The 22,881-nt window shown below is 46.2% G+C and overlaps 2 protein-coding genes across 7 annotated transcripts in view; both read right to left on the bottom strand.

The window, feature by feature from the left end:
* CKAP5 (cytoskeleton associated protein 5) overlaps positions 1–598 on the bottom strand; it is a 54,569-nt gene extending 53,971 nt beyond the window's left edge. For all 3 annotated transcript variants that reach the window (XM_027886820.1, XM_027886839.1, XM_027886830.1), the window contains exon 1: positions 479–598. The gene's annotated coding sequence lies outside the window, so the exon portion shown is untranslated. The remainder of the gene's footprint in view (positions 1–478) is intronic.
* A 1,587-nt stretch (positions 599–2,185) lies between these two features.
* Positions 2,186–22,881, bottom strand: part of LRP4 (LDL receptor related protein 4) — a 95,208-nt gene continuing 74,512 nt past the window's right edge. For 2 of the 4 annotated variants that reach the window (XM_027886542.1, XM_027886522.1), the window contains 24 exons: positions 21,826–22,002; positions 20,996–21,121; positions 20,063–20,271; positions 19,431–19,512; positions 18,689–18,794; positions 17,697–17,898; positions 17,188–17,377; positions 16,805–16,936; positions 16,021–16,161; positions 15,390–15,476; positions 15,017–15,188; positions 14,769–14,931; positions 14,299–14,524; positions 12,613–12,916; positions 12,062–12,280; positions 11,620–11,754; positions 11,260–11,368; positions 10,789–10,933; positions 10,151–10,264; positions 9,738–9,861; positions 8,679–8,746; positions 7,968–8,055; positions 7,309–7,450; positions 2,186–5,542 (listed from right to left, as the gene is read on the bottom strand). In XM_027886542.1, the coding sequence (XP_027742343.1) occupies positions 5,207–5,542; positions 7,309–7,450; positions 7,968–8,055; positions 8,679–8,746; positions 9,738–9,861; positions 10,151–10,264; positions 10,789–10,933; positions 11,260–11,368; positions 11,620–11,754; positions 12,062–12,280; positions 12,613–12,916; positions 14,299–14,524; positions 14,769–14,931; positions 15,017–15,188; positions 15,390–15,476; positions 16,021–16,161; positions 16,805–16,936; positions 17,188–17,377; positions 17,697–17,898; positions 18,689–18,794; positions 19,431–19,512; positions 20,063–20,271; positions 20,996–21,121; positions 21,826–22,002 (3,797 nt within the window). In that variant the 3' untranslated portion in view covers positions 2,186–5,206. Of the gene's footprint in view, positions 5,543–6,689; positions 6,759–7,308; positions 7,451–7,967; positions 8,056–8,678; positions 8,747–9,737; positions 9,862–10,150; positions 10,265–10,788; positions 10,934–11,259; positions 11,369–11,619; positions 11,755–12,061; positions 12,281–12,612; positions 12,917–14,298; positions 14,525–14,768; positions 14,932–15,016; positions 15,189–15,389; positions 15,477–16,020; positions 16,162–16,804; positions 16,937–17,187; positions 17,378–17,696; positions 17,899–18,688; positions 18,795–19,430; positions 19,513–20,062; positions 20,272–20,995; positions 21,122–21,825; positions 22,003–22,881 lie in introns of all 4 variants that reach the window. The other 2 variants (XM_027886552.1, XM_027886532.1) reach the window with 2 other exon arrangements.

Raw genomic sequence — 22,881 nt, 5'->3', positions numbered from 1 at the left:
AGAAGGCGCTCGGTCCGCATTTCCCTCGCGGGGCGGTGGGAGGGGGCCGCGCTCGGCTCCCCCACCGGCCCCTGCCCACCGCACCGGCAGCTCCCAGGCCACAGGGAGGACAGGACCCACAGCGCGGCGCCCCGCAGCTCTCCCTCGTCCCTCGCTGCGCGGGCGGCCCGAACGAGCGGCGCCCGGTGCGCCCACACAGCGCGGCGCGGCACAGGCCGAAGCCTCCCGCCGCTGCCAGCCGCGGCCCTCCCCTCGCCGGGCCCCGCGGGCGGCTGCCGGCGCAGCCCGCGGGCCCAGGCCGTGCCTGCGGGAGAACGTCCGCGCCGCGGGGGCTGCGCCTCCGCCCGGGCCCGGCCAGAGGAGGGGAGGCTCAGGCCCGGCGGCGGAGAGAGGCCCACCCACGCTGCCGCGGGCCCGGGGAGCGGGCGGGGCGGGGGCCGGGGCTCCCCGGGAAAGGGCCGGGGCCGGCGGGTCTCACCTGGGCCCCGCGGGTCGGGCCGGCGACGGTCCGGCGGCTGCTCGGCGGGGTTTGAAATCGCCAGCACCTCCCGCACCTCCCAGTGTCCGCCGCGCCCATTGGCCGCCGCCGGCCCCGCCCGCGCTCCCGCCCGCGCGCCTCATTGGCCCGTTTGAATCCGGCAGCCGCAGCGCGTGCTCCCCGCGCGCTCCCGGCACCGCGGCGCCGCCGCGAGAGCGCGCGCGCGCGCGCGCGCGCGCCACACCGGGTGCACGCCCTGGGGGGAGAGCGCGCGCCCGAGCGGCCCCGCCCCGGCAACCCCTGGTCTGGGCCGCGGGGAGGGCCCTGCGGGGCACGGTGCGCCCAGAGAGAGGCTCCGGGGAAGGCCCGAGGCAGCTCGACCCTTTGGCCAAGGGCTAAAGCAGCCCGTTGATTCAGCCTTGGGGAAGGTCCCGTCAAAGGGGTACGGCCTTTCTCCTCTTTGCTGTGATCAGTGAGTTTGCAAAGCAGCGGCTGAAGAGGAGACTGAGAGGGGACCTCATCGATGTCTGTCAGTATCTGAAGAGGCGGTGTCAAGAGGACGGATCCGGCCTCTTCTCGGTAATGCCGAGCAAGAGGACGGGGGAACGGACAGAAACTGGAGCACAGAAGTTCCACCTGAACACGAGGAAGAACGACTTTACTGTGCGGGTGGCCGTGTAGGGGGACAGGTTGCCCGGAGGGGTTGTGGAGTCTCCCTCCCTGGAGATACTCTATAACTGCCTGAACATAATCCTGTGCCATGTGCTCTGGGATGGCCCCGCTTGAGCAAGGAGGTTGGACCAGATGACCCACAGTCGTCCCTTCCAACCTTACCCAGTGTGAATCCTACGCTGTTGGAGTACAGTGTGTTTTCCCTCCTTTGTTTCTTCACTTCAGCCGAAGCAATTGAAGGAAAAATTCTTAGGGGTAATTGGAATAGAAGACAAGGGACAGCAGAGTGCCACGCACACAACTGCAGTTAATCTTACAGTGTCTTCCCCCACCACACTGTGTAAGCACCATCAATTTTTTTTTAAGTGAGGTGATTATATTTTTGCATGACCTGACTGAAATCACTTCTGCACGGTGCTTCAACTATGAAATGAGCAGGAATAGAGCTAAAATGTTTTAAATGTTTTAGGTACTTCTTTCATCAAAAAGGGACAGAATGCATTACAAGATATTAGCACCAGTACTGCAGTGTCAGTTATTAGTGGATGTTTCATTCATTACTCAGCCTTTTGCACTAGTGAAACTCTGTTCAAGCAACGGAAGCTTGAACAAAACCCCTTACAGACAGAAAAAACAGCTCTTCTTCAGAGCTTTATTTTCCACTGAGCAGAGCCTGGAGACCTCTACAGTCCTAATACATTCCAAAAAGAACATCCTCTTCTGCTGTTGCCGTGTTAAAATGAAGGGGGGGGGAAGGGAAAAAAGAAAAAAAGCAAAGCAGGGGCAGAGTGAGAGGTATTATGTGTGTGCAGGAATTTGCAAAAGTGACTGCAGATACTGAGCCCTTCATTCAAAGTCAAAGGGGTACAGTGTGTGCTACAGTCAGGTTATTCGAAGAACCCAGATCTGTTTCTACCTTCATGCTCCTCTCAAATGAAGCAAAATTGAGGTTCTGTGCAAACAGGTTGGGAGCTCCTCTTTCAAAGGAGAGTCCAAATAACATGCATGATTCACAACCAAAAGCCAGGCAGAGTAGTTAAGAAAAGCTAAATTTATATTAAATTATCATCAACCCCTAAAATACTGAACACAGTGGTTAAATAACTCCAGAAAGTCCAATGTCTCCAGTGAGTAACGTTAAAACCATTACACAGGAACACACGGAAATCACTGACATTAGCTCAGGACAGACAGGAGAGAGGTTTGCTTTTTACATAGTAAATCAGTGCTCAAGAGATCATCCTCCAGTAGCCTTTCTACATTCTTTACATCCTAAGTGCAACGAGGGTCTTCTCTTCCCCAGAACAGGAAACCATGATGCAACCCCTAGACAGCATCTCACTGGGGCTGTCTCTAGGAAGAAGACACTAATTTCTGCCCACCTCACTGATAGAGGACAGGCTGTGTGACATCTTGTTGCTCCTTTTCACCATAGTCGTTTGAGGAAGGGAGCAGAGAGCAGTTGTGAATGGTTGTTAGGCTGGAGTGTGCATGGTCCCTCCTAAGAAGCAGCAGAGAATATTGATCAAGGTGGAGATCACAAGCACCATGAGTTGTTGAAAAGACTGTGTTTTTCCTTTCCATTCCACACTTGTGACTCGGACAGCAATTATTTTAACAGGCTGACTGAACCCCAAGTGACAGGTCTGGGCAGATGTTTCCCTTCACCCCTGTCCCACCTCATGATTTTTAGTGAACACATGTTCACTAAGGCTATTGGGGCGAAAAAAACCCAAATAAATTCATTCCAAAACCCAAAGAAACCCTGCTCTCCGACAAGTCGCAGCCTTCCGCCTCAATCCCCTCACTCCCAGCCGTGATGCCCCTGCCCCTACACGTGGTTTCTTTTCAAATTGATTCTTCTGCCTACACTTGAGCCCTCCGGTGTTGTCCCTGCATAAGGCGGCTTAGACGGGCAAGGTCCGTGTCAGTGATACACACTCCTCTCTCAGTTCCCAGTTGAGTCCACACCTCAATCCGAAAGTGCCTCTGCCCAACAAAATCAATGCTTCCCAGGCTGGAGTCAACCAAATAAATAATTAAATAAAAATCTAATTAAAAAAAAAATAAAAATAAATCCCTCTGGGAATAGGGAAGAATCCCACATTAACACAGGGAAATTTCCAAGCCTTAGCTCCAGTTCATTTTCCACAGGAATATACACCAGTCAGCCCAATGGTGCAGTTATGGACAGAGTTTCAAGCCACCTAGCCAGGCTGAAGCCGCAACCTTCCCCTTTCTGCAAAGCTACCTCTGCTGTAAAAAGTACAGCCAACCTACTGGCAACTGTTGTGTTTTCAGGGGTAGCCAGCCTGTTAGTTTATAAACAAAGTTAGAGCAGCATAGGGTGATTTTCCTTTTTTTTTTTTTAACCAGGTGGAAAAGTATCGCATGGGAGATGCACCCTCTCCCTACCTCTAAACCATACCCCTAGTGTATGTTTTGCTCTCTTTACACCGTGGGTGGGAATGTACTTGACCTCTTTCTAGGAGATAAAGAGGTTACAGAGTTTGCAGTGAGAAATTCTTCACTGGAAAGTTCTGCTTCCAAGTATCTGGCTTAATGCTTAATATTTTACCATGATGGTATCCAAGGGATTTGAGGGGTTAATATAAATCTCATTTTTTAAGAAGTGTCAAGAGATATTTTCTCTATCTTTTTTCCTTCTCAACAAACAGATGACAAGAGAATATGAAAAGGTGGCAATAGTCCTTGGGAGCATGCAAGCCTCAGCTCCAAATGCTGCTGGGCTGTAGCTGCAAGGGTAGGATGACATTCCCCAGAGGGTAAAGGCCTTGAAGGCCAGAGAACAACTGAAGCTCATGCAGCTGATGGGAAAAATTACTTGGCAAGGAGGGCTATTCAGTGGTAACAGAAGAATTTAAAGTGCAATTCTATCTGATAAACAGCTACTTAAAATGGCCCTTGCAGCTCCCTTATTATTGTCTCCCATTCTAGGTCAAACGGGCTCAGCCTAGTAATAAAGCAGTTCCTAACTATCAGCACTGAGCATTCCCCTGGGAAAGACTCAACCTAGGAATTCTCTTGTCCCTTATTATGGGAGGTCCTAAAGGCCAAGATAAGTGGGACCTTGCAAAACTGGGACTAATGGGGACCCAGAAGATTTTCATTTTCATTTTTTATATATCAGTTACGCTAAGTCAAGTAGAATTTAGGTCTTGCTGAGATCCATTTCCTCCCATTAGCTCTGTAGAGCTAAGAGAAATACCAACCTCTTCATCCCTCCAGTTCAGCACTCAGACTCCAGTACCCACAGGGAACAGTTCCGAAAGGGCCATTTGCTGACTCCTGTTTTTCCAGAGTAGAAACATGTTTTAACGGGAAAGGGGAGAAAGGGAGCAGTGTCCGCTGCCAGCAACAGACACAGTGCTTCAATCTGAGCATTCCCTAAAGTTTTTAGTAGCAGATGAAAAAGTAAGCAGTGATGTTCTCACGAAGTGAGTCATGGCAACTGTGGTTACCCTCTTTATGCCTTTTAAAAGGTGACCTGATGCTGTGTCAGTGTCCTCTTGAGCCGCAAATTATACCCCATCTATACCAAGACCTCTCTCAAGTCAGAGACCCCTCAACACCAAGCCTCAAAGAGTGCTGCTAGTGCTGGAATGACTAGGGGTACTTCTGTGACCAGGAGCCAGCAATGAGGCAGCTCTGCTCTCTTCATGGGCATTGACCGTGAGCTGGATGTCACAGGACTTGCACGTTGCCAGGGAACACGGACTCTGAACCAGATTCAGGCCAGGGGAGTCACTGCAGAAGTTAACGTGGCAGCTTCCAGGAAAAGGGAACATATAAATAAACCACAGACAGTGAAAATGAGTCAAAAGGGTCTCTGGGTTCCAACCCACCCATTCTCCCTCTCCAACCACAACAGCACAGCTGCCCAAGCTCCTTGCTGAAAGGCAGTCCCAGTCTCAGGGCCCCTTGTGAGAGAGGCTGGTCTCTGTGCCCTTCCTTGCCTAGCAGGCACAGTCCTGTCTTTTTTGTGCAGAGCAGAGGGTAGGGAAGGTCAGAGCATTTTCCAAAGTCACGTGCACTTTAGACTTCACTCTCTGTGGAGGGCTTGCGTTGGTGTTTCCAGCCCGTGTCTGGGAGTGAGCCACGCCGTTCAGGAGTGGCTGCTGCTGTGTTCACACTGCTGCATTCAGACTGTTCTTCCTGTAGCAGCTGCTCAGTTTCGGTGTCATCCAGTGAACCAGAACTAGCCTGGATAGAGACCGTGTCTGTCTTCATACAGACGTGGTCCCGGAGGATCCCTCCTCGAGAGCTCCGAATCTGCTTAAGGTCATCCCACTCGGAATCATCACTCGATAAAAGGCATATCCCCTCCACAATCTTGATCTTCTCTTTAGTGTAGCTGTGGTCAGGACCAGTCTAGGGAGCAGAAAGATGAATGAAAAAAATACATCTATATAAAAATATGGCAAAGAGCAATGCAGAGCTGGGATGAAGACAGTGAAGCAGAAAAAAAGCTGGACCTCAATGGAAACAGCCACTGGCTTTAACTCCACAATGGCAGAACCCATTCTAACTTTCCCTTCAGCTCTTTACCACCTCTAGACGAATTCTTCCTGCAAGAGCTCTCATTCCAAATTCCATAAGACTTCAAATCATGGAAGGGGAATGAAGATGAGCTCACTCTTCTAATTCAACCGTACAGATTCCCTGACAGCAAAGAGTAAGAACACTGAACTTAAAAAGGAAGAAAAAACCCCACCGAACAAAATGGGAAGCAGAAACAGACAAAAAACCTCACGGCAAAAGTAGGCAGGGAATCAATTCTAGGTCCGAAATATATTTACATCTGAGCCATTCTAGATTTGCCTCTCAGGAAAGCACAGCTGGAATACCACTGTTGAGTTGGAGTCTCATAGTGATACAAGGGAAAGAGATTATACAGGAACAACGGAAATGATCAGAGGCTAAAAGGGACCACACTGAGATTAAAGTAGTGAAATCTGCCTAACTCGGCTCACTGACAAATAAGGAGCATTAGAATATTTGATATATCCCTGAGGGGGAAGTAGAGGGGGTGGGGAAATATACATTTGGGTATATCCAGCAGCATCAGAATTAAGAGAAAAGTGGAAAGGATTTAGATTCCCAGATAAATAATCCTGGCTTATCCTTTGTAGATAAGGCTAAAATGGCATGAAAGTTTGGGAAATCTATCTCATAGTAACTTTGAAAACCAAGTCAGGGAAAACTCTCCCCTGCATAAGTCTTGCTGTGATCCCTGCTAGGGGAACTAAGTGATCTAACAGATTATCATAAATAGTCCTGCAGAAATGATCATTTTGAAATCTCATATATAGAGTATGAATAGCCAAAGCCCAGACCAAAGAATCTGCCAGATAGAATTACTTATACTTTCTTAACAGACAGTAGAGCTGGTTTAAGGACATAAAAGCAGGAGGGGAAAAAAACCCAAGAAAGAGCAATTAGTATATGGGACAGCGCTTAAGCCACACAACAGAACTTGAGTGAGGGAGGCAGGATCAAACACACAGAGTAGTGATACCTGACGTGAGGATGTGGACGGAAATCAGAAGAGAGAAGATGAGAAGCTATCTGAGTGATAAGAAAGCTTCTGAGGAAAAAAGAGAGGAGAAACTAAGTGCTGCAAGGTATCATATTAAACCCTCTCCATCCTGTGGCCATAAGTGTGGACCTCTGAAGGCCTTGAAAATGCTCTATTTAATGAGGGCTCTGGTTTTTAATCTATCCCACCCCTTCCAGGCAGTGCACAGCCAGGAGCCACATTCTTGTTACCAAACCCCTTCTGGCTGCCTGGTTCCCCTGGTGACTGTCCAAAGCAACCTTGGTGCAACAGTCACTAACTGAGACCTGTATCCAAGGAAGACAATTACAATTTACTCATGTACTTTGAGGGTCAGCAACCAATGCACATGAAATACTGTGGGAGTGGGAAAAGAAGCAGAGAAGTCAAATTAACTACAGCTCACGGGGAAAGAAGTGCTGCTGGCTGACCTCCTTAGCAGTCTCAACAATTCATTGAAGCTGTTTTCCTCTGTCTGAGAATTAAATGCTGACAAGTTGCAATGTTTTCACATACTAAGGCCCGTTATACTCAACAGCAGCTTGAGGTGGGCTCTCATGTCCTTAGTAGCAGCTCTTACCTCTTTCTTATAGCACAACTGGTTGTACATGGTTGGTTTGGGAATCGATTCAATCTTCACCTCCTGGGTAGATGTCCGATATGAGGGATTACTGTAGGTTAAGTTCCCCACGCCAGGGTCCGTGAACTTGGACTTATTATGCCTAGAGGGAGAAAGCGGTCAGAAAGGACACAGGGCCCTACTGCCAGGATCCAAAGTTCCTGAGTGCTCAGCAAGTGGAAAGCTCCAGTAATCTTCACTTCCCTCAAAGAGGAAATGCTGGCTTCACCTGGCTCTTGAGCCATTAGTCCATTTACTAGCTACAAGTACAGCAAGGCACTGCCATGTAACCACAAAAGCTATACTGGGAGGAACTGGTGAAGTTATCTGGCAGAAAGCACATGAGCTCGTACATCTACTGCGATATGAATTATCTCCTATCCCTGTCCAGAACTCATAAGGCCTCTGCAGAAAATAAGACTTCAGATAATAGAATCGTATTCCCAACACTTCAGAGGCACAGGACTCAAACCTTGCAAATAAAATCATCAAGCACTGCTTCCAATGGAGAACAAAAGGGTTGTAAATGACAATAAAGATTAAGTACTTTCAGGAGCTTTCTTCTCCTACAACCCTAGAGTTTCCTATTGGCCAGGAAGGGGAGAAAAAAGATCACTTACCTATATATAATTAAGGCAGCAATAAGCAGCAAAATAAACAAGATGCTGAGAAGACCTCCAATTATGTAGCTGACATGCAGTCCTTCTCCTGAAAGTGAACATCAAGGATAATTTATGCACTCAACTTTCACTGGATAATACTGGCCTTGATGTAATGCCTAATGTGGGAGGTTTACCCATACAGAAGTATATAAAGCAAAATGTCAGCACATCAAGGTTTAACAGAGGATTTTGTTTGGCTTCATATGAAACCAAACATATTACAATCCTTCCTCCCACTCAGGCCTCAACAAACCAAGGAGCATTGAGATCTCTGTCATAGGTTTGGAAAAGGAAGCGACAGACCCCTTGCTGACAGGTTACTCCTGCAGTGGGAAACAATTACCCTAAATCAACCATCTTCAACTCAACACAAAAGGGAACAGTGAAGAAGAGTATCATTAATGGGAAGAACCCAATGGATGAGGTATGGCATGAAAGAAAACAGAACTATTCTTCAGACCAAAGTGTCATTTGGTAAAGTCCCCAGGGAGGCTAATAAATGTCTGTGACTGATGTTCACCCTTAGAGGCACTTTGCTCTGCCCTGCAGGCATTTGAGTAATTTGAGTCTGAGTTTCAGAAATTTGGATTTCAGACACCATGGACTGAATGCCCTTGGCACATCTGGAGGAACAACCCTGGTGGAGAGGAGTTAAAGAAAGGAACTCACCCATGGTTGCCAACACTGCCTCGTTGGCATGAGTACACAAGCCTTGCCTAGCATCTTTGTCAGAGCAGCTGAATGACAGAAGGACAAACAGTTACTGCAAGTAGAATCAACAGTATCAAAAGTATAAAAAACCAGGATGGAATGGGCTAGCACTGATATCCCTTCAATTTCCAGTTCAACAACCGAGGTCTTCCTTTCTCTTCTTCAGTATTCTTCTGTATCCAGAGAAGAGAGGACCATATACACATGTATGCAGGGGTGTGCACATGTACGTATCAATCATCAGTCTGCAATATCCTTATATCTGAGTCGTTCTAGATTCACCTCTCAGGTACACAGGTGCACATGTGTATGTATCAGAAAACAAATTTCAGCATCTGTGCTGAAGCAGAAATCCAAACATCTCAGAGTCAGCACTAGGACTTTTTTATCCAATAAATCACACTCAGCAAAGTGGAAGTTTTGTTTTGTAAATAACTCAGCCATATATTATGAAACATAATTTTTTTGTGAGCTGTATACATAGCAGGCTCTAGGGAATTAGCAGAAAAAAAAGTCTCTTAACTACCTGCATTGTAACTTTAAATATTAGAGCTGCCAAGTTTCTGTTTTGCCCCAAGCAAGCTATCCCATTGTAGCCAGGGCAGAAGCACATCCTCAGATGTCTGCATTAGGTCTGAGATGTGTCAGTGAATTAAAGCAACACTCCCCAGCCCTCCTCTCAGAAAAGAGTTCTCAAAATTAGGAGTTCAAAAATCAATCAAATAAATGGCACATGGTCTAAGGAGGATTAAAACACTTCAGCGCAGTCAGCCTAGACACAATTTCAACAGGACAGGAAGATTCTGCACCTTTTTCTTGCCAGCTCAACATTGTTCTGCATTCTTTGTCATAATGTTCCCCCCATTAAGAACATGAAATCTGGAGCTGGAATAGCCTCTTCTGGCTAGGGATAGGTACACTTGGATGATGACAACCAGAGGGGGCTTGCAAAAGCTGTGGCACCTTGCAAAAGCTGTGACTTTCACACCCCAATTCCAAGAGAACAAGAGCACTTACTTTCCTTCCGCTGCTTCCAGAGACGTGAGAGGTTTGGTTGTTGAGGTATCTACTCTGCCAGGTGGTGTTTGACTTCTCTCCCTCACACTGGTTGGTTCAGGACCAGGGGGCACCACACCAGGAACTAGAACAACAGAGAAGAATAAGAAGGACCCCAACACTGTGGGACAGATGAACAAGTCTGACTGGCCATTTCTGAAACTCTATAAATCATATGAGCAGCTTTCCCATCTCAAACCCAGTCTGTCAGCAGAAGGCTCTATAGCTCACAACCACCCGCCTCATTTCCAGTATACAACTCTGCGTAAGGTTTATACACTGGAGAGCCTCAGCTGCTCTGGTTGCCACTGCATAAGCAGTAGCAGTGACTCACTTATGGAAGCTACTACCCAAGGGACACTTCGTAAACTCACTAGTAGAACAGGGCCGCCCATCTGGTTCATCCGGACACGCGCAGATAAAGTCAGAAGCCCTGGCAAAGCAGAGGTGAGTGCAGCCTCCATTGTTCACTCCGCAAGCATTAGTACCTGGAAGGAACAAACAATTTTCTCAATATGTTGCATGTGACCAGGTAGGAGATGAGAGCAACTGCCTTTTTTCCTGCTCAGCCAGAGATAACTTTGTAGAAATCCAGCAAGTTACTACGCTTTTGGCACATGCCCTTTGTCTGACTAACAAAGGGATGACAACAGCTACACACTGATCAGATTAGGGCAGTCTTGAAATAAAGGCACTGGAAATGCTTAGACAGAAGCCCAGACAACACAGTTGCACAGATGAAAAAATTAAAAGCTCACATTCTTCTGTTTTAACACAATGTCAGGTGAACAATACAGAAAGTGACAGTAATCAAAGTTCTAACAGAACATCATTTAGATGTACTTGACTGAAAAGTCAGAGGTAGACAAGGGATGTGCTGAGGGAAGATGTATTAGTAGTTTGAGTATAAGAAAGGATGTCATCCTCACTAGATATTCATAGTAGCACAGTGGTTTCAGAGTTCCATTGGTCTACAATTAGCATTTGCCTGAATCAAGGTCCTCCTATTTACCTGTCTGCCTCTGAGGGGAAACCACAATGATATCCATCAATCCCTCAACATTGGCCAGGACTGTCTCTTTGTTCCGCCCTGAGTATTTGTCCACTCTCTGGATAGATTTTGTCTGCCAGTCAGTCCAGTATATCCATCTATCCTGCTGCTCAGGGAGACAGCAAAGAAAAATCACAGCTGTTAGCATGTTTAGCCACGTAGACACAAGATAACCAGAAAAAACATACCCCAGTGGCAGAAGGCCCAAAACAAAGGCCTTTTCAAATCCTTACCCTCTTACCATAAAGAAGATTACTGTCTACACCCCACAGGAGTCCAGACAAACTTCCTTTATTAGCTCCAGAGAAGATAAAAGTATTATCTCCTCAGCCATCTTGGTTTCCCCAGGTTGTAACACTTCCCCATCCCCAAACTCCATTGTCCAAACTCATCAACACACTATGGAGAACACTGGCAGCAGGAAAATCTTACCTGTGTCAGAGCAAAAGGATGCAACACCTGGCTGACCAACACTTGCCGTAGCTTCCCATTGAGATCACAACTCTCTATGCGATCAAGGTGTGCATCCACCCAATATATCCTGAAAGAACAGGGAAAGAGATTCCATCTCTACAACCCCTCTTCACTTTCTAGTCATTCACTAGCCAAGATCATGGAATCATAAGATAGATCAGAAAAAAAACCCACTAAAAAAACCAACCAAACAGAAAACAAACCACCCCTAAAACAAACCCAAACACAAAGTGCCACTCCAATAAACAAAGCTAAGAGGGCCAAAAAATTCATTACATCCCTTAACCCTATGCAAGTATAAGAAAATCTTTCACTGACCTCCTGGTGTCATAATCCAAAGTCAATCCATTGGGCCATCCTAGGTCAGTGTTAATCAGGATTTTTCGTTCAGAGCCATCCAAGTTTGCCCGTTCAATTTTAGCAATGTGACCCCAATCTGTCCAGAAGAGGTACCTGAGAAGAGAAAAGGAAGAAGAAAAGATCATTTCATTTACCCTAATGAAAGTTCTGGTTATGAATGAAACCGTCAGCTTCTTCAGTTCAAGAAAGACAATACGGTCTGTAGCCTGGTTCTCACAGCTATCTACCAACCTTCAAATTCACTGTCTGCCTGACTACATGACTACATGTCACTTGGAGTCATCCCCTTGCTGGTACCTGCAGATTCACATGGCACTTCTCTTCTTCCTCCCACAACCTCCTCTTCCAATCTGCCTCTATAGAGCCCTTCTCCCTGCCCCACCAATAACCCCATACCTACCCCTTCTTGGGAAAGACAGCAATGGCTCGGGGCTCATCGAGGCTGTTATTGATCAGCACTTTCCTGGAGCTTCCATCCAGTCTAGCTACCTCAATGGTATTGCGTCCCGTGTCTGTCCAGTAGAGGTTCCTGGCAACCCAGTCCACTGCCAGGCCATCTGTAGTCTTCAAACCCTGACCAATAACAGTTTCCATGTTGCTGCCATTCAGATCAGCCCGTCTGGATGGAAACCAAAGACAAATGGCAGTGAGGAATGGGTAGCTCCTGGAAAACCTTCCCACCTCCGTATGTTATCACCATCAACCACAGGGCCACTGCATACTCCTACCTCCCTAATACCTTTTTCCCCATAGTCTCCATTAGGTTAAACATACCTTCAGCATTTAATTCAATGATATAGTGTACCAAAGAGAAGGTGTAAGTAGTGGTTTAGTGCCAGCATATCAGTTTACCCAATTTACTGGTACACTCTCTGTATGGCTCACTGTGGCACAATTAGCACAAGTTGCTGGGTGACCTGGGCACCGGCAAAGCAGATGACTCGTACCTACCTGATAACATCAAGAAATACATCTGTGTAGTAAATCTTGCCATCCACACTATCATAGTCCAGAGAAATTACATTGTTCAGCTCAGGGACAGGTATGTGCACATCTGTGTGGTCACTGGTGTCCAGCGAGATACGACGGATGGAAGCACGGCTAGAGAAAAGTAGGTAGGTCTCTGGAGAAGAGTCACATGTCTGCTCATCTCTCTTCAGCTGGATACCAGTGGGGCAGGCACAGGAGAAACCAGTGGGATGAGGCAAGCAAAGGTGGGAGCAGCCACCATTACGAACTCCACATTTATTGAAGCCTTTAGAAACAGGGAAAGCACAGTTTAGGGATCCCACAGACCAAAGCTATACATAAAAGGCTAAATACACACACAACTTGCCAGTAGCTGAATTCATCCTTACCACCCCAGCCTTGCTGGGAATCTACAGCCCTTCATATAGAGACACTCTCCCTTCCTCTCCATGATTCGTGGTGGGTATGGGCACGGTCGGCAAGAAGAACAGGAAGGCCCAGAAGAAGAGGAATCATAAAATGCAAAATCTTGACCTGCATTCCTTGCAAATCATAGTTTTCCAATGGAAAAAGGAACAGCCAAATGCCCACTGATTCATGCAACTGCAGTTTAGCTTCATTACTGCTACAAATGGTAATGCTGACAGAAAGATCCAACCCTGTGGGGAAGCAGTGTGACAATGCACCAGAGGCCAGGCTGACAAAGAAGCTTCTGTTTCAACTTAGCTACACACAGTGGCAAGTAAACAAAGGCATCAGAAAAGCCTGCTGAAAGTGCCTGACGTATTAGGGTCATTTTTTTTAATTGTAAAAAACCCAGCATACTACTTTATTGTGAGGGAATAATCTCAGAAGATAGGTGCAGGGAGTGGGAAGAAGACAACGGGGATATTATGGCTCTAGACTTTTGGTCAACTTTAGGTAGTATTGCAAAGTTACACTGTAAGGAGTGATGTTCTGCTGTTAGAAACCACAGAAAAAGCAGCACAGTTTTCTGTAGAAATACACTGGGGAAATTCTACTGAAACAAAGCCACAGCACAAAGCAACGAGTTCCACTGAAGAACAAGGAGGCAAGATGGGGTTGTATGGGGTCCCCAAAGAGTAACAAAGAATTGACTCTGTTACGGAAGAGTTGGAGAGCATGATATGCATTAAGAGCAACTAAAGCTGCAGAGATTTTGCAAAACAAAGTGGCAGACAGGAAGATGAAACCTGCAATGACTGGGACAAAATACTAGAACTTGAAAAAAGATTTCAGCAACCAGTTTAAGAGGAATTAGTGTCTTTTGGAGTTATAAAAGAGAAATTGTCCAATGCCAGTAGACTCTGGTGAAGCCTAATAGGGCATGACTCATCCAGTCCTCCTAAGAAAGTGGCTCTGCTGTGTGTGAGAATGAGGTTGTCAGTGCAATCCAGTGAAGGAAATGGGATGAGTGGCATCAAAAGGCATGCAGCAGTAAACAAAGACTAGACCTTTAGGGCTGGGTAAAGAGGGAAAAGTACAAACATACTTAAAGAAGAGGGAAGAAGAAAAGAAAAGCTGATTTTTGAGAAGTTACTCTATCACTCATGCTTCACACCAAAGGACTTTTTTCAGTGACAGCTCTGAAGGACTGTCCTAGTCACCACAGACCCCCAGTGATTTAGGGGCAGCCTAGGAACTTACCCAGGGGCCGTGCCCTATCGACAGCTTGAATGTCCATAAGGCCAGGCAAGTTTGCCCTCACCAAGATGACGTTGGCACCAGTGTCCTTGTCGGCCCTGTGAATGCTGCGGGTTTGCCAGTCAGTCCAGTAGATGTAAGAGTCCAGCAAAGTGAGGCCATAGGGATGCTGCACTGGAGACAGCAGGGTGCGGCGGTTCGCACCGTTGAGATCCGCGGCCTCGATCCGCTACAGGAAGAAGTAAAACATCAGTTCCATACTAAAAGCACTGCTCCTCTTGCTAGCACTCACTCAAGAGGGAAATAGATTCTAAGCGAGTGATGTTATTCAGGTTCACCCTCCCCCCATTGCCCAAGCTCTCAGAAAAGCTTACATTCCCCTTGCTCTTTTGAAAGCTTGCTCAAGAGCTTCAAAAAAGCCCCCAGGCTACCAAAGACCCAAAGACAAATAATGCTGAAGAACAGAATCAGACCTCAGTGTGTGCATCGGCCCAGAGCAGCTGGGATCCAGCCTTATCCACCGCCAGTCCATTAGGCCAGCCCAGGTTGTTGCTAATCAACACCACACGTCCAGAGCCATCCATCCCAGAGCGTTCCAGCTTGGCATTCTCACCCCAGTCCGTCCAGTACATATACCTGGGGAAAAGTCAGCAAGTATTATGGAAAATGAGATCAGAAGTCCTGTGTTAACCCTTAGATAATCTCTTGACAAAACACTAACCCCATCTCATGGTATAAAGCTATTGCCCGAGGGCTGTCCAGGTTTTGCCAGACCAAGACTTTCCTCATGGAGCCATCAAGGTTGCCTACTTCAATCCGGTTAGTTCCTGTATCTGTCCAATATATCTTCCTGCCAATAGCATCCACAGCCAGCCCATCTGTAGTCAACAGACCTGAGAAAATACAAAGACATTGGTCACAGGTTATTCTCCCAGCTTACTCAGGAACTTCAGGTATTCCTCTTGTCCATCTATAAGGCAGCTGCTTTAGGCTTTGCTTGCCTTTCCACCAAAAATTTATTCTACCAGGGTATTAGAGAATTACTTTTCATGGAGCATGGAGGCAACGGGTTCTCAGACCAAAATTTCCCTCACCTGTAGTGATGATGTCCTCAAATTGTGAGCCATCAAGGGCAGCCCGACTGATTTTCCGTAGTGTGCTGTCTGACCAGTAAACCTTTCCTGCATGGAAAAGGGAAAAGAAACTTGAAAAAAGCCCAGAACAAAACAAAACCAAAACAAATCCCAACAACCAAACAGCAAAATCCTTAAAAAACTGATCCAGGTCTCTGACTACCAGCTACACCATTCAAAATGGATCTGACTGCAAAGAAATAACAACAGAAAAAAGATTATTAAGCTAAAGCAATAAAACAGTACAAATTATCTTGTTCCAGTTCTCCCTCAAATATGTAGGAGTAATGACGCTCTGACCTTTACACAAGGACAGAGAACACATAACACTTTACCAGCTAGTAGTAGAGTCCCACCTCACTCAGTACAGCAGGCAGCATTTTTCCATGGTTTTGGAGTTCTCTGTTTTCTTATAAGGATATTCCTTTCCTTATTGGAAAGCAATTATTTGCAGCACATACTAGAAAAAACCCAAACCTACCCAAACCCAAAAGCTACAGTAAGATCTGTGTCTGGGTCTTTACTCAGACATTTAGATGTGAAGTCACTTGTTGCCTTTCAAACACAGTCAGATACACTAAGAAGTTCAGACCTTCACGAGGATCCACTCCAATAGCAATGGTGTTCTTCATGGTGACATTGACTGAGACAACAACATCTGCAAAGTAGGGGATATCCAGAGAGACCATCCGGATGTCAGTCCTTCTGGCAAAGATCAGGAAGCTGGTCATTCCTGCAGAGTTGAAAATGAACAGATATCAGCAAGGAACAAGTTCAGTCAACTGTATTTATCGAATTCTGGAGGTTACACCCACTTCAGTGGAAAAGGGAAAGTGTCTCAGGCAGATCTTGGTTTATGGACAGTCTGTGTACAGCTTTACTGAGCATCATTTAATGCTTCTTTACGTTCAAGTTGAAAAGCAGTGCATTCATACAAGAGTTACTTCTAAGATGTGTGGGAAATGGGAATTAGGAGTCATTTTTTCCCACTAAAGAGAAAAAGTAGATGTACAATGGCCTGAAGCCAAGTGCCTTCCACAGAAAGAATCCTCCAAAAGTGGGTCAATGGGAGGAGTGTAATCAGACCTATTAAAGAATACAGCACCTTGTAATTAAAGAATTCACCTTAAGATTAGGGCAAAAGTATGAGGGAAAATGTGGCATCTGGTTTAGCCACCCAATATAATTTCAAGAAAAATTTCTTCTTCATCCGTCGAGTAACCAGTAAGTTTCTCCACAGTAATTCCCACTCAAATTGAAGGTACAGGCACCAAATGGGTTTCTCAAGGTATAAAGTAGGTAAGCACATAAAAGTGAACTTTGTTCTCTAATAAGGCAAAGGCAAAATGTAGCTGTGATACAAAACTGCAACTCACCAGGGGAGCAGGTCTTGCCATCAGATTGCAGGTTGATCCCTGTAGGGCAGGTACAGCTATAACCTTTTGGAAGTGGTGCCAAAAGACACAGGTGACTGCAGCCTCCATTGTTAACTTCACAGGCTGTATGTACTATAGAAAAGAGGACAAGAAATCCATGAGCCAGTGGCACTCACACAAAAAAGGGATGCAACAGCTATAGAAACGCATTCTAGAATGCCCTCAAACACCAAGTTGAGGGTTAACTCTCATGCTTTCATATTCCAAACAGACACTTTACACCATGAGGGCTGACAGGTCAGCTTCTTGCAGAAGAGAAAAACGCCACACAGCAGAGCCTGAGCAAGCTCTCAGCTCAGTGTGGTTTGGGGTGAGCTCTGTACCTTGTGGCCTGTGCCGATGGAAAACATGAATATCCATAAGGTTCTCCAGATTGTCCTGCAGCGTTTTTCGAGACTGCCCAGTCTGTCTATCTGCGCTCTGGATGCTTTTGGCCTGCCAGTCTGTCCAGTAGATTCTCTCGCCATAAAGAGTAAGCCCAAAGGGGTGAGGCAGATTGCTCCCAATCAGCACCTGGTCAGATTGTCCCCCGAAAAAAATATTACTAAGAGGTCACTAAGGAGAAGAGGCTTCCCTTGCCCCCTCTCAACATCATAACATACAGTCACAGCAAAAGGAGAGTGATGAGGCAATGTTAGTGCTCAAAAGGAGCTTCTGTCACACTCAGTGTGCAACTGAAAGGGAGCTCTTTTCTCCCAGTGACAACAGCTCTATGCTTTGATTTGTAAATTTTCCTTTCAACTGGAAAAAGAGGCAGGGGCCATCAGCACTCTGTGCTCTAGGACTTACATCTCAGGCTCCCAGACTTCCTCATCAAAGATGGCTTCCTTACCTTCCTGTTGCTTCCATCCAGACTGGCATACTCGATGGTCTTCATGCCGGCATCTGCCCAGTACAAGCGCTGTGACTCATAGTCAATGGCCAAGCCATTGGGCCATGTCAGGTTGGAGGAAATGATCACCAAGCGGTTTGAGGCGTCCATACCAGCACATTCAATTTTTGGGTTGGCTCCCCAGTCAGTCCAGTACATGAACCTGAAAAGAAGCCCAGATAGGAGTGAATGTCCACACTTTCTCACTGCCTCTATGGCCAGGCAGCGTTACAGAGCAGCAAGAGAGCCTGGTGCCTTCAAGCCCTAGCAGAAAGAAGCATTAGACTAATATTGTACTCATGTCCAGCCTTGGGTTCTTGTAATGTACCTAAGATCATACCCAAATTTATATACCTTCTACTGCCCATGGGCTGGTCTAATTATAACACGTAGGAGAAGGTTCAAGAAAATAGGTAAAGGTCTAAAAATAAACCAATTATTTACCAGTCTCCACCACTGGCCCTTTACACTCTTGTTGTATCTGTCTTCCAGTAATCCACTCAAGGAAAGAATAGCACACTTTCATTGAAGACTTCAACACTTATAAAGCAATGGTTGGCAAGCTTTTTCCTATCCATCCTACCCCCACCTCCACAAGGTCTGAGGATATCCTTCTGACTAAAACTCTAACTGATAAGCAGAGAGCTTGAACACAAATTCAACATACATGGGCCTCATTCTCAACAGTTTTTTTACCACATCTTTAGCTATTACATCCCCAGGATAAACAAATGAAAACACCAGCCAGCTCCTGCAAGCTCTACAGCACAACAGGCAATCATCCCTGCTGACCTTGTTCCATTAGTATCTAAAATCAGGTCTCTAGTTTCAGTCTTTGTCAGGTTGTAGAACAACAGCACCAGTGAGAAAAGCAATTGCACAAAATCAAAGAACCTGAACATCTTCAGACATGCAAGAATTGCTGTGTCATCCCAGAAGAATGAATCTCTTACCCTCCAACAGGGTCCACCACAATATCTCTAGGTCTGTCTAGGTTCTCCCAGATTAGAACTGTTCTCATGGTCCCATCTGTGTTGGAGACTTCTATCCGATCTGTTCCTACAAAAATCAAGAGAAAATTACAAAGAGATCAAAGACCTCTGGAATTGCAAGAGATAAGGTAAAAAAAAATTCCATACAACAATGCATTCTTCCCCTCCCATCCAACTCCATTCATAGTCAGAAGATAGGTAAGAAATGGGGCTCAAAGTGTCACTTTCCATTCTCTCAAGTCACCTCTGTAGTTGTTACTGATGTGGAGTCCTGTATGAACATAAACCAGCTCCTTCCTAAGCCCCCAAGGTATCTACATAGGCATGAGAGAACAGCTAAAAAAGAATAATCTTCCTTACATCTCTCTAAACTGTAACTCTCCAGCAAGGGAACATCCTCCAAATACTACCTGCTGCACCTCAAGATACACTGTTGGAAGGTCTGCAGCAAGACAACAACGATGTTTGACTTCTACTATAAATATTTCTACAGAATCAGTACTGGGGGTACCGCAAAGAGAAATAAACCAAGGGTTTCACCTCAATTCATGCTTTGTTACAAGCACGAAATGAAACATGAGATTTTTTGCTAAACAGAAACAGACAAATTTGGAATGAGACAGATAGAACTACCCAGCTGATTTTCAGTTTTCTCGATGAATAAGAAAGACAGAAGTCTAGGTAAAGCAGAGGATCCCAGTACCTGCATCAGTCCAGTATAGCTTGTTGGTTACCCAGTCAATTGCCAGTCCAGCTGGACTTTCCAGGCTAGTGTCCACCACAACCTAAATAAAAACAAAAAGAAAAGATCCTAAGTGAAATTAGACGTTAGGGAGAAAGCACTTGCCCAATGCACTACCCACTCACAATGTTAACTTTCAAAAGGCAAAAGCCCAAGCAGAGCAAGTCACACAAGAGAGAGCATTAAGGACTTAAAAGTTCAAATAAGGCTTACATTTGGAGAAACATCTATTTTTCATGCCTGTTCAAACTGCAAATCCAAACGTTGAACTCTGTTCCCTCATTTATAGTAACATTAGCCTAAGGGCATGTGCAAAAAGCATTCACAAGGAGCATGACTCTTGCTCCAAATGTAGAACATAACACAGGATTTAATACTTCAGATTTTTAGGGCTACAACAAAGGAACTGAAACTTGTCTATGAAGTGTCTAGTGATCTCAGGGCTCTTCTGAGCCAGAACTAGGCAAACTAGAAAAAATCAACCATGAACTGCAGTGCCCTAAAAGGCCGGAGTATCCCAGCAGCGTCAAATCTGATGCTCAAGCAGTCTCCTGGATAGATGACCTCCACACATAACATAGTTAACACTGTACCTCCTGGTTTGATCCATCCCATTTTGCTCGGCTGATTGAGTCAGTGCTAACATCTGTCCAGTACACATAGTCATCCTTTGAGTCCCAGTCTAGAGCCACAGCACTGCGAACATCAGCAAGGGGGATGACATCGTCTGACAGGTCATCGGTGTCAAAGCTGATCCGACGGATGTCCATCCTTCGGGCAAAAAGCAGGAACTTGTCAAGACCTGATCAAAGGTCGAAAGGTCTTCTTTTAATTTCTCTAAGTTCAACAACACAGTGATAGACAGACAATTCCCTGATATATCCACAACCTTAACCACCTACGTAATTTCTCATTGGAAAGTCTTTGGTCCTTTTTTTTTTAACTGGAAGCAAAACATCACTGGGAGACAATGGGTGGGGTGGATGGGCAAGGGGGAACAGAGCAGTTGTGAGCTCTCTCCTGGGGGGTAACCTATGCTGAGGGAACAAAGTCATACTCTTCAAAGAATGGCGCAGACCTCCCTCCAAATGAAATAGCTATATGAAAACAGCTCTTGTAAATCTAGGAGATAGTTGGTCAACTTCTTTCACTTGGCTGCAAACTAAGAGAAACTGCACCAATTTTTTGAATTTTTCATCCATTAGTGACACAGCTCTTACGGGAGCTTCAGGGAGACCATCAGCTGTGTCAGGCAGCATAGTGTCAATAGCAGCCCTGAAATAAGGACCCAAGGATGGAGTTTCTCTGTATCCCCCCCCATAAAGCCTAATGAGGGCAATGAGAACGCACAATGGGGAATGCATCAAAAAGGTAAAGCATCCTCTGGTGGGACCTTAATACTTCTAACTCAGTCTACCCAGCTGCATTTCCTAGGAAGCAAGTGCTGCTGATACTTACTCCCACTGCCAACCCTCTGCCACCCACTGAACATCTGAGCATGCAGACTGTGGTCCCACCTCACTTACTCTGGGCACAGGCATGGCTGCTGGTCTTGCGAAAGCCCGTGGGGCAGGCGCAGGTGTAATCCTTGCTGCTCGGCAGGCAGAGGTGAGTACAGCCCCCGTTGTTGTCCCCACAACGGTTTCTCCCTGCTCAAGTAGCCAAATAAGAAAACAACCACGCATAAAACAAAGAGTAACAAAAAGAGGAAAAACATCAGCTGAGGTGTCAAAACCCACAAGGATATGGCAACTCATCTACCCAGAAGTTAATTGACAATAAGGAAACATGACAGAGCTCAAGTGCCGCTTGGACAATGCTCTCAGGCACGTGGTGTGACTCTTGGGGATGGTCCTGTGCGGGGCTAAGAATTGTACTTGATGATCCTTGTGGGTCCCTTCCAACTCATTCTGTGATTCTGTATAAACTTAAGCACTAACTCCATTTTTAGAGCTCAATTTTAAAATAAATTTAAATAAATCCACTTCTAGAGCAGATTACAGCAATTGAAGAGGAATAAGGGAGGTGGCAGTCATTCCTATGACCACTTATGAGTTTTTGCCCCCTCCCAAAACAGCTCCTGCATAAAGAAGCCCCAGGTATTTCCTACTGAAAGGCCTCCACGCCCGGTGTCAGCAGGGGGAGCTGCGGTAACACCCAATTCCGACGTACCGGAGCTGAGCGATCTCAGCAGAACGGCCGGTGGAGCCAGTTCTGCAACAGCCCCGGGCACAGGCAGGGATGTGCCGACACACATGTGGCGAGTTCAGCCTGGCCATCTTCCCTCTTAACAGGGTGATGGATGCCTGCAGGTCTTGTAGTGGCTCAACTGGGTCTCTACCCTCACCGCAGTTACCTGCTGGCTGACGCTGAGGATGAAGTGTGTGGATGTCCATAGGGAAGTGGAGCTTATTGCGGATGATCTCCTGGTTCTTGCCTGTGAATTTGTTGGCGCTGTTGATGCTCTTGGTGTGCCAGTCTGTCCAGTACAGACTGTCCTCAAACACAGTGATAGCAAATGGGTGCGGGAGCCCTGTAATAGACATCCAGCACAGGGATATAATCAGGTGTAACACAGCTCAGGCTAGCAGGGAGATAAGGGAAAGCTCTTTCCACTGCCCCTTAGGCTTTACTACAGTCAACCTGCTCAAAACATTTACACTAATATAACAGACAATTCCTCTCTGCTATCAGATAATCAAAGAATCATAGAACGTAAAGGGGTTGGAAGGGACCTTAGAGATCATCTAGTCCCAACTCCCTCACCATGGGCAGGGACACATTCCACTAGACCAGGTTGCTCAAGGCCTCTTATTCAACCTGGCTTTGAATACTGCCTGGATTGGGGTATCCACAGTCTCCCTGGGCAACATGTTCCAGTGTCTAACCACCTTCACAGTAAAAAATACCTTCTTAATATCTAACCTAAATTTCCCCTCCTTCAATTTGTATCTGTTACTCCTGGTCCTATCACTACAGTTCCTGGCAAAGAGTCCCTCTCTGGCTTTCCAGTAAGCCCCCTTCAGGTACTGGAAGATTGCTATAAGGTCTCCATGCAATCTTTTCTTCTCCGGGCTGAACAGCCCCAATTTTCTCAGCCTGTCTTTGCAAGGGAGGTGCTCTAATCCTTTTATCAACTTTGTGGTCCTCCTCTGGACTTGCCCCAACAGTTTCATGTCCTTCCTGTGCTGGGGACACCAGAACTTACACAGCACTCCAGGTGGGGTCCCACAAAAGCAGAGTAGAGTGAGAATCATCTCCTTCAATCTGCTGGCCGTGCTCCTTTTGATGAGGCCACTGATGACTGGGTAGCAAACCCTGTACCTCAGTGGTGGCAGAATTCATTCCACAGTGAAAGAACAAGAGACAAGCACAGAAGCAGAAGCCAATGTCTCTGAAACTCAAAGTAGCA

This window comes from Empidonax traillii, unplaced genomic scaffold, assembly GCF_003031625.1.
Source record: "Empidonax traillii isolate 1590-97213 ecotype Southwest subspecies unplaced genomic scaffold, ASM303162v1 scaffold11:size2795301, whole genome shotgun sequence".
Taxonomy (NCBI): Eukaryota; Metazoa; Chordata; class Aves; order Passeriformes; family Tyrannidae; genus Empidonax; species Empidonax traillii.
Note: the sequence above shows the minus strand (reverse complement) of the source record. Positions and strands in the feature narration are given on the sequence as shown.